At 35.9% G+C, this 16,380-nt stretch overlaps 1 protein-coding gene across 4 annotated transcripts in view; it reads right to left on the minus strand.

The window, feature by feature from the left end:
• LOC134530997 (uncharacterized) overlaps nt 1-16,380 on the minus strand; it is a 291,668-nt gene that overhangs the window by 229,356 nt on the left and 45,932 nt on the right. For all 4 annotated transcript variants that reach the window (XM_063366412.1, XM_063366415.1, XM_063366413.1 and 1 more), the window contains exons 3-4: nt 14,603-14,755; nt 12,295-12,423 (exon numbers count right to left, since the gene is read on the minus strand). In XM_063366412.1, coding sequence (XP_063222482.1) covers nt 12,295-12,423; nt 14,603-14,755 — 282 coding nt within the window. The remainder of the gene's footprint in view (nt 1-12,294; nt 12,424-14,602; nt 14,756-16,380) is intronic.

The raw sequence follows: 16,380 nt of genomic DNA on the forward strand, positions 1-16,380 counted from the left end.
TTGAAAAATTAGTGTTTACATATTCAATGTGTCATAGTTCTATTCATGCCACAGCACATAAATGAATTTATTTATAAACTATAAACATATATTATAATCTAACATGTTTATTTTTATGTGGCATAGGCTGGAAGAAAATGTTTTACTTACGATAAATTCACCCAATGTGTACTAAACTTAAACTAAACTGACAAACAGTTATGAAAGGTTACGTACAAGGATATCCTTAGATAATATTTTTGGGGTTATTACTATTACATACTGTTCAAATAACTTGGTGGCTGTTACAGATGAAATAACATATGTATGATAAAGACTTGGGATATTAAAAGAGTGAGTGTTGGCAGAAGTGATATAAGGTAGACGAGTTGGAGTGGATAACATGCAACGATGCAGGAAGTGATAATAATAGTTGTTATTGTAGAAGTATAATTATAGTTATACAACAAATAATAAAACATGGCGCAGTCGGTAGGATCCAGAAGAACTGAAGAATAAGAACGTTAACATGGAGTTCAATAAGCCGAGCCCACTGAGCCTCAATGGCGATGTGGCGCGTAATTACAAGCTGTTTCAACAAGAGGTAGAAGTGTACTTTTTAGTGACTGAAACGGACACAAAGCCAAGTAAAGTACAGGTAGCAAGGCTCAAGAATCTTATGGGGTCTGAAGCTTTAAAGGTGTACAGCTCACTGCAACGTGAGCAGGAAAATTAAGAAGAAACAGTTGAAGGAATTTTAAAGCTAATGGGCAGCCATTGTGTTCCATGAAAGAATGAAGCTATGAATATTCACAAATTTTTTAGTTGCAAGCAAGTAAGTGGCGAGACTTTCGATAAGTTTTATATGGACCTGAAGTTATTAAGTGAGCCGTGTGAATTTGGAGATCAAGAGCAAAAGTTACTTAAAGCACAAATAGTGTTGGGAATAGCATCCTCTGTAACACAAGAAAAATTACTCCGTGGTGATATGACCTTAGAGAAAATGGTGAATTACTGCAAGTCGGTGGAGGTTGCAGAGATTAGTGCCAAAGCTCTAACAGAAGGCCAGACAACACAAGATGTTTTGGAGGTTAGGTCGCGACAAACAAATCAGTGTCGGAATAGATTTCATAAACAATCAGGGGAGAGACGAGATAAACAATATACAGAATGTACGAGGTGCTTAAAAAAACATGAGGTGAGGAACTTTCCAGCGTTTGGAAAAAGATGTAATAAGTGTATGGGTTTTAACCATTTTGCAGTAGCGTGCAAGAATCAAGCAAGTGGTTCTAGTAGGAATGGCAAGCACGGAGGATCTCAGAAGAGCAGTAAAATGTTTACGGTAGGCTATGGCGAAGTGAGTAGTGGTAGTGACTCAGATCCACTAGAGGTATTATCAGTCAGTCGGTTAAAGGGGAGCAGTGATAAGGAATGGTTTAAAGAAGTGACTGTCGGGAGTGTTAGTATGAAGTTTAAGTTGGATTCAGGTGCAGTCACTAATATTCTACCGTACAGAGTGTACAGAGAGCTTGGGAGGGAGATCCAGCTAGTTAAAACTAAAGTGAGGTTACAAGCTTTTGGAGGGTTTCAGGTAAAGCCTCTGGGCAAGATTTTGGTGGACTGTGAGACTGATAAAAGAGTGACAGTAGCTGAGTTTATGGTTGTTCAGGATGAAGGGGCATGCCCAATATTAGGCTTAAACAACTGTGTGGAATTAGGCCTTATTCAGAGAGTGGAGTCACTCAAGGTGGCAATTGCAGAGGGGGATGGAAAAAACAGCACTGTTCAGAAATATAAACAAGTTTTTAAAGGAGTAGGGTGCTTCCCAGATGTGTAAAAGTTAAATCTAAAGGACAATGCAGTGCCAGTAGCAAATGCGAGCAGGAGAGTTTCACTTTCCATCAAGGGTAAGTTACGGGATACCTTAGATCATCTGGTGAATAAGAACATTATTCAACCTTGCACAGAAGTGATGGATTGGGTTCATACGTTGGTAGTAGTGGAGAAACCCAATAGATCCTCAAGAACTGAATAAGTATGTTTTGCGAGAGTATTGCTCTATTCCCACAATTGAAGAAGTAAAATCAAGTTTAACTGGGAAAAAATGGTTTTCAGTGCTGGACTTAAAAGATGGATTTTATCAAGTGTTGCTGGATGAGGAGTCAATTAAGCTATGTACATTCAATACACCATTTGGGTGCTACAGGTTCAAGAGACTGCCCTTTGGGTTAGCCAGTTCGCCACAGGTGTGTCAGAAACTGAATACTAAGTACTTTGGAGATATAGAGGGAGTGTTTGTGTATTTTGATGATATTTTAATTAGTGGAGAAACTAAAGTTGAACATGATCAAGTTCTAGAGAAAGTGATGAGCAGAGCTGTTAAATACAATATTAAGTTTAATTATGATAAGTTTCAGTATTGTGTAAATCAAGTCAAATATTTGGGATTTGTTGTTAGCAAAGAGGGAGTTCACCCAGACCCTGACAAAGTTGCAGCGGTACAGGCCTTACAAGCACCTCGTAATAAGAAAGAGCTGCAGCAGCTAATGGGGTTCATGAATTATCTTAGGGACTTTGTGCCAATGTTTTCTGAGGTAGTAGCACCATTGACAGAGTTGTTAAAGAAATATGTGGTGTGGGAATGGACAGACAGACAGCAAACTGCATTTGACAATGTTAAACAAAGGGTCAGTGCAGCTCCCACTTTGGCTGGCTTTGATTCTAGTAAAGAGATAGTCATACAGTGTGATGCTAGTCAAAGTGGGATAGGTAACTGCCTAATACAGGATAATAGGCCGGTACATTTTGCATCAAGGTCCATGACAGAAACAGAGTAAGGTTACGCTCAGGTGGAGAAAGAGCTGTTAGCCATATGTTATTCTTGTGAAAAGTTTCATAATTATATTTACGGAAGTAGGGTAGTTGTTTACACTGATCATCTGCCTTTGGTATCACTGATGAGAAAGCGCATGGTGCAAATCAAGAACACTAGGCTTAAGAGGTTGAGGTTAAAATTGCTAATGTATAGTTTAGAGGTTCGTTATCTACAAAGGGCAAAGATGCATGTAGCTGATCTGTTGTCCAGGAACTATCCACTGAAATCAGAGAAAGATGATGAGTCCATGAAAGATGTTGTGCATGTAGTAGGTATGCATGAAATTGTTTTCACAGAGGACAAATATCGGCAATATGTAGATCAGACAAAAAAGGATGTTGTGTTAAGTAAAATCCTGTCTTATGTTAAAAATGGGTGGCCTAATATCAAGAATATCGGGGGAGATCTGGGCCACTATTATAATATGAGGGCTGAGATAACTGCTGAAAAGGGGTTGTTGTACTTAAATGACAGGCTGATTGTGCCAAGTAGTCTTAGAAGACAGGCGTTACAAGTGCTATACGAAACACACGAGGGCTGTAAGAAAGCTATTCAAAAAGTCCGTTCGCATTTTTATTGGCCTGGTATTACCTCTCAAATTGTAGACTTAGTTTTGTCGTGTTATGTCAGTCAACGGTTTAGTAACAAAACTGTCAAGTCACCATTGCTTGACCAATCGGATCCTGATTACCCGTTTCAGGTAGTCTCAGCAGATATAGCTGAACATGCAGGAAAGTCGTATTTGGTAGTGGTAGATTACTTGTCGCGGTGGTTAGAGGTTGAACGGTTGCAAGACAAGACCAGTAGTTCAGTTATAGAGTCATTTTCAGTTATTTTTAGCAGGTTAGGAATCCCGGAAAGAGTAGTAACTGACAACATGCCGTTTGATAGTTTTGAGATGAAAACTTTTGCCAAACAATGGAGTTTCAAACTAGTAACATCCAGGCCTTACTATCCTAAAGGGCACTGTCTAGCTGAGAAGGCTGTAGGCATAGTTAAGAAAATGCTTAAAAAGGCGGAGTACACCAAACAGCCTCTTCAAATGTTCTTCCTAATTATAGGGCAACTCCTTTAGTGTATGTTGGAGTGTCTCCATCGTCGGTACTGATGAGTCGCCAGCTGAGAACACAGCTTCCTATCAAACGAGAGCTCTTGTTACCGAAAGTTCATGATGTGAGGTCAGCGTTGCAACAGGTCAGAACGGAAACCAAACGTAGGTATAACCTAACGGCAGCACGGGAAAAGAAGTTTCGCAAGGGTGACTCTGTCTTGTTAAGGGATTTGAAAACACGGTATTTGAACAAGGCAGTTGTCGTGGGGAAACACACAACACCCAGATCATATATTGTGAGGGATTAGGAAACACACAGAGAATACAAGAGGAATGACACATTCTTGAAAAGCTTCAAAGGTTTTACAACAACAGAACTCGAAACAGCGGGCAAGGAGGCTAGCAAGTGTGCAGGATACCTACACAAACTAGAGGACAGCAAGGAGCTTAGCACGGGGTCAGTAACCAACCCCTCAGAAAAAATTAATGTTGAGACAGAGAGGGTTGGTAACACAAGAACTCAAGACAAAGGGAAGGTGGAAAAAGTAAACTGCCCCTCTGAAGGGTATAGGACGAGAACAGGCAGGCAAGTTATACCACCGCTAAAGCTGAATATGTAGTTGTAAGGGAAGCTAGGTAACTTGTTGATAATGTGCTTAGATATAGTTAGTGTATCTCCTTTTAATGAGGGGGAAAAGGGGGAGATGTATGATAAAGACTTGGGACTTTAAAAGAGTGAGTGTTGGCAGCAGTGATATAAGGTAGATGAGTTGGAGTGGATAGCATATAACGATGCAGGAAGTGATAATAAAGAATAAAGCAGTGATAATAAGAGACCGTTAGTTGTTATTGTAGAAGTATAATTATAGTTATACAACAAATAATAAAACAGCATAGATGGCAAGAGATTACTGTTGACCTTTAAAAATTGCTAAAAAATTAACTTTGTTCAAAATGGCTTCAAGAAGTTATCTCATTGCATGTAGCATAATGAAATAAGAAAATACGTAAAACAATATTAGACACACAGCAGCTGATTCAGCATGTGGGAAGCTCTTACACCTGAATATTTGAATTTTTCAACTTAATTTTTTTGAGAGGTAATTCACCACCAATCTTAATGTTGAACATAAATGAAAAATCCTGTGTATAACATAATTGAACTGAAATAAATGTTTTAGAACCATTTGAATGTGATGGAATAAATTGTGTTCTATATTATACATACTTCTAAATAGAGGCTATTGAAGGCCTGGAAGATTTTACCACAGTATGTATAACTTCCCTTATCTTATGCTGTTAAAATTCACTTTTTGATCCAGGTTTGATCAAAATTCAAGACAGTGCTAGCAAAGATGCATGCTTGTACCAAATTAAAATGATTTTTGCTACCATGTGTACTGAGGAAATGTTACATTATTTTAGTATGTAACACTTTGTTTCATTATATTGCTTGAAGTTAGTTAACAAATGTAATATTCATAGCTCTTATGAAACATCTTTGATTATGTTTCTTGTAAGACATCTACAAAAATGTTTCTAGCCCCTAGCAATACTTTTTATGCCTTGAATAGGTACGTAAAAATATGCTTACCCATCAATGTAATGGGAAGTAATAAATTTTTGTGGAATTTTTGTGGATCATAAAAGTGGGTATATTTGTTTTTTTTTCTATTAATATCAATTTATTTGTCATAAAAATATTACATTGTTAAAGGTTTTATATACATGTACACATAAAAAATTAATAAACATCACAAGAAAGATTGTGTTGTCACTAATCAAAATTATCACAAACAACATTTACAAGGACAGATGATAACCACTCCTTTAGCTAAATTTTATATATAAATATATATATATATTTATTTATTTATTTCAAATGTTGTATGTATTATTCTTAGGAGGTATAATAACTTTAAGTGGATACGATATCTGCCATATTAAAGGGAGTTAGTGATTTTTTTAGTTTTTCAAAAAACTTTCCTCACATTTGTACCCCGGGGTTCGATTCTGCCCATTAACAAACTTGACCTATGTTTTATCAATTTGGAAGTAATTTATGCAAAATTAGGCAGTCTTTTATGCTCTATATATAATAAAACATTTTTTTTTGTCTAGAGACCATAAAACAAAAAAGTATGCAAAACTTTCAAGAAGCTGTACCATAGTAATGGCTGTCATAGGTAATATTCATTCTCTTTTACTCTGTTAGGCAGGTGACTGGAAAAACTGCTAGTCTTAATATGGCACATAACACACATGCATGTTTTGTATATAGGTACCTTAGCAGTGTACCAAATAAAATTTATAAATATTTTTGTCTATTTTCACACATAAATATGTAATATATTCTGTGTGGGAAACAGTAGGCTCTAACAAATCATTTTACAACTCACACTTTCTCTCTCACAACCCCGTGTAAAATATCTTAGATGCATTGTGTGTTAGGCTTAAAGCTAATGATTGATTGTATTACTAATTTATATCAAAATACTTAATTAATGGAGTGACTAAATATACATTAATACAGTTTAGCAACTATGCGAGAACCTTATTGAATAAGAAAATGTTTTCTGATTTTTACGAAAGTTATTGCTTGTTTTTCACCAAACAAAAAAAAATTCTTACACAAGAGTATATACAAAAGCTCAAACACACAAGTACAAAAACATTAATTCATTATGTAGCTAAATTTTTTTTCTTATTTCTGCTAGTTACAAAAATTATTGTTAGTTCCTCACCAAAATAATTGTGCAATACAGAAGAAACAAAAGTATAATAAAACCATCTCTATAGGGTATAATATTATTTTTATATAGCCCTTTAAACTTTGTGATATCAGCTGAATTCCAATTAAAAGTGCCAAGTTCAAAAATTCTAAAATTAACACAAACCTGGGTAACACTAAAGCTGATATGCTGAATTGCACAAAACAGACACAAAGTTGAGGTTTACTATTTTCAGTTGGCTCAAAAATCTGGGATTGGAAGCTAACTTATTCTCAGTCTATGTAAAATGGTTTTTCTTAATGCATATCTGAAACAATTTTCTTTTATTTTTGCTAGTTATTTTCATGTTATTATTCCCGCACATAGTTTCAAAAGGAAAAAAAAAACAAAATCCCAAAGTTGGCTAAAGGTGAATTCTTCAGGAGTGATCGGGCATAGTCAAAACCTTTTGTACACATTAGGCTTCCCTTGGTTGTTTGGGAGCAATTACAGTTTTGCAGGAACCAAAAGTGTATTCTTGTTGGTAGTTTGAGAGTGATCAGTTTACTAGAAGCTTCTCTACTATTGGTGGTAGGAGAGCAATCGCAGTTTAGACCCTCAGGATCAGAAACTGCACTACTACTGGTATGGAGTTTGAAAACAATCATACTTTATTAACTCAAGTACCACCTCAGCAATATCGGCCGACACTAGTAGTAAAAACTGTTCCCACTGTCATGTTTGTGACCAAAGCTAAGAGCAATTGTCTCAATGTGCAAGATGGTAAATCATTCAAACATGTTGCATCAGTATTAGCATTAGTTTTGCGGCAACATATTTTTCTTCTATTCAGTAAATGAGATCTAGCTAAGGGAAGATTTAAGTTTCAATGTAAAATTTAAAATAAGGAAAAACAGAAGGGGAAATCATTGGACAATGAAAATACAGTGAAACTCGTTTAAAACGATCCCGCAAAATACAATTTCCTGTTTCATACGATCAAATGCTTCGGTCCCACCATTTTCTCCATATGATGTAGGTTATTATTTTCCGTGTAAGACGATCCTTGTAAAATTAGTTTCCCGTATGAAACGATCTTTTTTTAAAGTTTAAATGCATTATTTATTGGGAAATCACCGTTATATTTTTTAAGTTAAAAATACGTAATTGGTTGACAAGTATATTCTCTTTAGGACTCGTTTAGTCGTTTCACATTTAACGCCAGTCGCATATAAAAATTAACATGTAGCAAGCGCTGGTTGCCATCGTGGTAGTTTGGTTGATGCCCGTACAGAGTGCGCGCACGAAGTCGATTATTCACGTCGATTGCTCGCCGGTTGGCATCATTTTTGGTTAGGTTGATGGCCGAATAGAGTGCGCGCCTGTAGCTGACTATCGATATGGGTAACTCGCCGATCGGTAGCCTACAACTCACATAGTTTCAGTTCCTTACCACGTTCGTGCAACTTCGGATTTCTCTCAAATATCGAAATTAAAAAAATCAAAGGGTTAGATTAGGTCAGTCACAACATGCTTGTTTTCATTGGAAACTTATGATTTAGCGGCTTAATACCAAAACGCAATACTTCGGAAATCTTCTGAGGGAACTGAAACTACGTGAGTTGTAGGCTTCCCCTCGCCGATTGCTGCAACACGCGATTCTGTCTATTGCCGACTGCCGAGTAGTGTTACCGCCACAGATTCCCGCTAATTAAGTTAGCGTCGTCTTGCACGAGTGTTACGTTTTTTTCTTTTTTTAAATTTTATTTTCTTTTTATTTGAAGGTGATACAAAATATGTTTTAGTTTCATAATAATGGCGTTAAATAAGATTGGAATCAAACACAAAGCGTTTTCATTAAAAGAAAAGCTGGACATTATAAACAAAGTTAATTCTATTCCCAAGGTTCCACGAGTGGCGATCGCTAAGGAGTTGGGAATACCACCATCAACACTTAATACCATTGTTGCCAAACAAGAAGAAATACGTTCCGAGGCTGGCAATATTTCATTGACCTGTAAGAAGAGGAAGAGTGGAAAATATGACGAGATAGAAAAACCATTGCTTGAATGGTTTAAACAACAACGTACACAAAACATCCCATTGAGTGGTGTGATATTAAAAGAAAAAGCAGAACAGATTGCTTTGACACTTAATGTTGAGTTTAAAGCATCGAATGGTTGGCTTGACCGATTTAAGAATAGAACTGGCATTGTGTACCGGGCAATAAGTGGAGAGTCTGAGAGTGTGAGTGAAGAATCAATAGATGCCTGGAAAATATTATTGCCTCAAATTCTATCCGAGTATGAACCGAAGGACATCTTCAATGTTGACGAGTTCGGCCTCTTTTTTCAAATGCTGCCTGACAAAACATTTGTTTTAAAAGGAGAGGCTTGTCATGGGGGTAAACAGAGCAAGGAGAGGTTGACTGTTCTTGTGGGGGCCAACATGGATGGGTCCGAGAAGCTTCCACTTTTTGTAATTGGGAAGGCAAAACATCCACGATGTTTTAAAAATGTGAAAACTTTACCATGTAGGTACACAAATAATAAAACTGCATGGATGACTTGCAGCATCTTTGAACAATATTTGCACTCCCTGGATGCCAAAATGTGAGTAAAAAACAGAAAGATAATTGTGTTTATGGACCAATCTCCCTGCCCATCCGAAGAATGTGGCGAACTTGAGGAATGTGAGAATACAGTTTCTTCCTGCTAATTCCACGTCAGTTCTGCAACCCATGGATCAGGGTGTGATCAAGGTCCTAAAGCAGTATTATCGCAAGAGACTGGTGTGCAGACTAATAACAAAAATGAACCACAACACACCCAACTCTCCACCCTACAAAGTGTCTATATTAGATGCACTGCATTTCCTAGCGGCTTCTTGGGATTCGTTGGACCCAACCATTATTGCCAACTGCTTCAAGAAGGCAGGCTTTGGAGGTGACACTGTAGCCCCAACTGATGAGGGTGATGGTGGCGATGAGGGTGATGGTGGCGATGAGGGTGCGTGCAATAATGCATGGAAAAGTTTGCAAAGCAAACTACAAATCACTTGTAGTTTTGATGATTATGTTGAAGCTGACAGTGACGTTCTGCCTTGTGAGCCTCAGAGTGCTGAAGCAATAGCAAGCAGCAGCAGCAACAGTGATGTGATTGCAGTAGAAGATGATGACGAAGCTGAAGAAGATGAGGAAAGTGAACCAAGAGCACCATCAAAACCAACCTGTTCTGATGCCTTAGTGCATCTGGAAGGGCTGCGGGACTTAGTTCAAGGAACTGCAAACGTGCCAGACAACATTTGGCAAAGTGTCTGGCTCATTGAAAATTTCATAATGAAGCAAACTGAGAAGAACTCCAAGCAAACAACACTGGATCACTTTTTTCAAAAAATTTAATTTAGAACATGTAATATTGTACTGTTTTGTGTAAACATTAATTATTCAATATATGTAAATGCAAGTAGGAATTAGTTTCACAAATAGGAAATTTAATCTTTGTTTCGTTATATAGTCTTAGGCTCTATTTTTCACTAGAAATTGATACCATTTGTAAATTTGTTCAATTATACTGATAGTAAGCTATGAAAAAGAGGATAGTTTCCTTTTCCCTTGTAAGAAGTTTTCCCAGCTAAGAAGTTTCTTCTCGACAGTCCTTTGAAAAACGTCTTAACAGAGTTTCACTGTATGTCTGAAATGTTACATTTACAAATATGCTAGAAAAAATTATGGTAATAATAATTACTAGTATAATTAAAAAGTTATGTTCGTAAAACCATTTTTCAATAATAATATAATACATCCACTAATATACTATTTGAATATTAAAAATATTACAACTTTCAGAAAATTTTTTTAAATCAATCAAAAGAACTACATGTCTCAATAAACAATTAAAATTTTAAGAAAATGAAATAATGCATAACAAATTACAATATACAAAATCCTATAAAATATTGTCCACAACTATCACACCTACAAATTTTAAACATACATATACACTGAAAATTTTTAAACAAAAAAAATCAACTGCCTTTTGTACTGGTTTGTAATTTTGTTTGTTCACGACATAAACATTTTGGACATTTCCTACTAAAAAAATTATTACTTTACAAAAGATAAGTTTGCATTCAAAAACAAGAGTTATTTTGTCTTTTTAGCACTTAATCTTGTATGACATTTATTCAACACATTTCCAGTTTTTGAGAATGTTCTTTCACATGGTACCGAAGATGCCAAAGTACGAAGGTGGTCTTTTGCAATATAATTTAGGTGTGGGTAATTGTAAGCTCTTTCTCACTAGCACTGTAGAGTGTCCATTTGTCTTGACAAGATTTTTTCTTCCATGTATTTATGAACTTCAATAGTTGTTCTTGATTTTCCTATTCCACAAGGTCGAGCACTTACGACTAATTTATCGAATGAATCCCATTAGGAAAGTTCATCTGAGTCAGTGCATGAAACAGATTCATTTGCCTGGGTCGTTGGTTCAGTATTTTCAAGGAGTCTTCCAGTAATAAGTACAATTACTTTTCTTTTAGCATTCTCGGCTGCTTCTGCATTTTTGAATGGGAGAGTCTTAAACCAGGGATCCACGACTATACATCACCAATGTATTTTTATACTCAACAGATCTGACCTTTTGATCAAGCTATTTTGTCTCTTCAAAATTACAGTTTTTATTGTTTCACAAAAATCAGTGATACACATGTCGATTAAGCAGTTAACCAACACAATTACAATTGATTCTGTGGCACAGTGCTCCCAACTGATAAATTTTGTTTCACTTCCAAATGGTTTCAAAACTCTGCACATTTCTTAAATGATTATCCAGTCTTCTGTAGTGATCGAAGGAAAATTCATATTCAGAATTGTAACACATCTTTGTTTTCAGTTAAGAACTAGTGTAAGTTGTTTTATTAACAATCTATCTCACTTTCTCACGTATATTTACAAAGAGCATATTATCAAAAAATACTTTTAATCTGTTAATTCACAGAAAATTAGTTTTTATCTCATATTATCACTTTACTGTGAGTGACATCTCCAAAATCCCTCATGCTAAAACTTGCTCATGCTAAAATAGCACTCATGAACCATGGAAGTCCTATAATGTTAAACTCACAAGCTAATAAGAGTCACTTTGAAATGTTTATGGGAAAGTCAAAAATTTTACAGTTTAAACACCTAATGTAATGAAATAAAGTCATTACGGAAGTTAGATTTTTATTGGCTATAATACTGAATGGTTTTATTTAACTGGCATTAACGAGATAAATTGCTACAAATTAATACTTATTTTAAGTCAACACTTGACAAAAGTGAGTTCAAAACTTGGTCGCGATATTCTGGTTTTGGTTGTCCGTGGTTCATGTGCACAAAATAAGTCAACTCGAACAACTAATTTTTAAATTAATAAAACAGACTCAACAGCAGTTTCTGTATTTACTTGAAAAAATTCTTTAGATATTCATCTAATACTGTTTCTGTGGAAACAACAAAGAGAAGTATAAACACAATTTATGTATAACTAACAATTTTTCCCAACTAATTATTAAATGCTTGTTTACTACAGTCAAGCTACATTCAACATCACCAGCCAGCTGGGCAGCCCATCACTCTCCACCTGATCCTTCCACCACCATCAGACTCTCCTCTAGATGTTTCTAACACTCACCCACGTCACAGAGCTCTTCTCATTCAGGACACAGTCTAGGTAATACTGCAACACGTTCACACACTCAGCTGGCTGCAAGTATCGTCTCTTGTACAGATCCAAAAACAGCTGTGCAGTCGCACATTGAACCTAGCAAACAAATACTAATTTGTGACGTTGCAGAATCCCTGCCCTGTCCAATTTTTTTTTTTAAAGTAATTTTAAAATAATTTTTTTTTCAAATACATTACAACAGTTAAATATATATTTCAAGGCCATAATGCCCTAGTTTGATAATATATATGTAATATGTAAATGTTCTGAATTGTTCTTAAGAATAATAGAACATTTTTTATTTCTAGAAAGCAGTTTGGAACCTTTTATGAGTTTTCAATTTAGTGACAAATTTAGATTGTGATAAAGTGGTTAGCCTTTCATTATCTTGTGTGAATATTGTGATAGTAATGTTATTTAAATGTTTGTATCACATGTTATTGCTCCTAGAACATTGCGGACAGTTTTTTTTTGAGTGAAAGAAATATGGGAGTACAACACCCTAACGCCTGCCTGAGACATAGTTATTTTCTTGTTATTGGGGAAATTCCACATGTAAGCATGTGACTGCTGTGTAGAATGTTCACTGGATGTTATTAACAGCCAATCGAACGGAACAGCACCCTGGCATAATTTGTTGCTCCAGAAACTCATGGAACACTTTGATGGCAAACGAGGTTTCGCCCCCATGAGCCTACTCCGCTCCCTTCCCAACCCTCACACATTCTTTCCGGCATTTGAGCAGCCGCAGTACGTTAGTGTGTATGTGTTCAAACAGAACGCCACAACTCTAAACAACATTAAATCATGCAATGTTTAATCCCCCTGTCCTAATTAATTAAGTTAACCCCTAAGTGTATGTGCTTTATAGCAGACTCACTTGAAGTGCTCTTTTCAAGATAATATAAAGGTTGTCTATGTACTTCTAGGGTATCAGTTTCCTCCAAGACATATGACAAACAAAATAACTTAATATTTTAATAAACACAATGTGAAATTTTGTTTTAGAGTAGGGTGAACACTGACTCATGTGAAAAGTGTAATTTGTTTTTGGTTGGAGGGCTGAGACGAGTCAAAATAATTCCAAATTCCAATAAATATCCCTTCTAAATAATTACCCTTTTCACGGGAACTGTAAAGGCTGGTAGAATCGAGAGGTGACTGACTATACTAGATAAGGTCTTTTACCCTCTTTTATCGCATAATCGTCGCACCCATATTTTAGGCCGTCCAAATTTGGGATAAAAAAATTGTCGCGTAAACTCACATGTTTTTGGTACCGCTAGTAGATGCCGAGCGCTTTGTGTAGGTATCTTTTCCATATAAAACGATGTATTTTAAAGTAGAAATCTAATATTTATTCGGTCATTACTACTTACTTAATTAATAAACGGGAAAATACGAAGTTGTCTGACGTGTAAATTTTCTTTTAAAGACGTTTTTAAACATTATTTCCTTTATCTGATTGTCTGCGTTGCCGCGGCGTACCGCTTATAAAAATGTAGCCAGCGCATCATTCATGTTTGGTTATGTTGCTTCCCATATAGAGCGCGCGCACATAGTCGAATATTGATATCACGCCAATTGGATGCAAAACGCACTCTGTCAGGTGCCGAGTTAACTACATTTGATAGCCTGCATTCTTTCGTGGCAAGTGTGTACTACGACAAGTTAGTTCACGTCAGATTCAAGTGGTTTGTGTTCACGTTAGTTTTGGTTTTTTTATTTAAAGTTGAAGAAAGGTTTATGTTTAATAAATTATTAATATTGATTGTTTGGCATGCTCTTGTATACTCCACCTTTTTTTAAATAAACGTACTTTCCATGAACGGGTTTTGTTTTTAAGAATAACTTTACCTAACAATTTTTTTTCCGCATAATCGTCGCACCCCTACTTTTCAAACTTGATCTTAAAATAAAATGTGCCACGATTATGCGAGAAAACACGGTAATACAAAAGAAATTAAATTTCTCAAAATCATGTTGAAGGTAAATTAAAAAACTAGCAATTAGTTGTTATATTTTGGTGATTATCTTAATATCTGAACTTATAAAATACAGTAAAATGAAGTGTTGAATTTAAAGTAATTCATAAATACTAATCATTTTTAAATTTTCATTTTTATTTTTTTTTAAAAACAGAAATGCTATAAAATTGAAAAAAGGAGGGGGTAGGTTCAAAGACCACTCAAAATACAAATTAGCACACTATTAAAATGTTAGCCGCCCCTGATCTCAATAATTCTTGAATCAAAAAAGAAGTGCAGTCACTCACCCTGTCAGGAATTGCAGGATTGCACAGGAACCCCTGGAGTGCTAGCAGCACGTCCATTAGCGAGTCTGGTATATGGATATCATCTTTGCCACACAAAGTTTTAGGAACCAGGTACAACACCGACATAATAAAGTTCTCACCCTCAACTAATTTCTGAAACAAAGGCAGTAATTGAAAAATTTAAATCTCATTTTCATTTACCAATAAAGATTCCACAATTTGAAATCAGATACAAAAATACACTAGTAAAAATAATCATATGCTTTACTGAAATCCCTATTTTATTTTAATCTGCAGATCCTACAAGGAGTTAAGTGCACCGAGATATAGAACATATCAAAATATTTGTATATACACACATGCATAACTATTGTTACGAGTATAATGTGGGGGAAATAGGTTCGTAAGGGATAGCCCAATTAAGTTTTATTACAATGTTATTAACTATTAATATTAAATTTACTAATAAATAATTGTATTTAAAATTGTCAGATCACCAATCACTGGCACTTAAAAATGTTTTATTCGCAAGTCACTCAATGTCTGTCAAGTTCCACAGTTCGCACTCCTCAATGGAGCCTCAACAGTGGTTCACCCCTTACCTCGGGTCTGTCCACACACACAGTCCCACGCCATTAAGTCGCACTCTCTCTATCCCATCGCTCCGCGTCGTGCTACTATCGAGGGGGTTTCTCACCCTCTTCACCGTTGTTACACTTCCCTTCACTCGTGGAACTTTCCAAACTCTCGGAACTCTCACGGAGGCCAGCGTTGTCGCTTTTATCCCTGTAGCATCCTTCTCAAAGGGAACAGTACGGCTGTGACGAATTACATCATTCCAGGCTGAGCCTATGCCCGAAAAGTCCAGAAAGGCAATGTTTATTCATGCCAGTTTGCGTGGTGGCCGGGGGAAATCTGCAGAATTCCCAGGCCCCTAAAAGGGACATTCACAATGGCCTGAGGCAGGTTGGTGCAGGGGGGCAGTGAGACACTTGTAATCCAGATGGGCACTCGTGGCATGTGTGACGTCAGCGCCCGTGCGGGGCCGCTGGCCAGAGTCGCTGGAAGGCTCACTCAGGTACCTGGCACGCGTTGCGGCCTTGGCTCCTAGCACGCATGTAACACTATTAACATAAATTTAAAATACAAGTTTAGGGGGAAAATTGATAAACCTTATTAAAATAAAGTACAACACAAAATTCACTATATGAAAAAATAGTATAAATTAAATATCGGTCTCATAAAACAAATATTAGTATGCAATAAACCAGTTGTAATGATTACTTTGTGTTTTCTACTAAGTTAAAGAATTTCTTCAGTGTCTTGCTTAGAAAAGCCCCATTTACAAGTAAACTAAGACTTGCCATAGGGACTTGCCGATGATAGCAGCCAATACTCTATTTGTGCTTTCCTCATCTCGTAGTCCTCCTGCATTTACTAAAGAGAAAGCTAATGGTGAACTGCAATAATAAAAATAATCAAAATATGATTTTACATAATATATAAAACCAAAATACATATTTAATCGCTGTGTAGCACAATACTAAAATCATATAAATAATAACCACATGCATCTTGAATCCAATTAAATACATTAATGTTTTTACTGAAGAAAATTGAAAAATTTATTAAATTTCTCCAATTTGTTTTTATAATTCTGAGTAAAGCTGAATTGAAATTTTTTTTTGTATAACTCAGATTTGTTCTTTAATTCTGAGGAAATGTTGCAAACATGCACATAAAAATTATTTAATTTTAAAGTACCTAATATTATTACA

Source organism: Bacillus rossius, chromosome 3, assembly GCF_032445375.1.
Source record: "Bacillus rossius redtenbacheri isolate Brsri chromosome 3, Brsri_v3, whole genome shotgun sequence".
NCBI lineage: Eukaryota > Metazoa > Arthropoda > Insecta > Phasmatodea > Bacillidae > Bacillus > Bacillus rossius.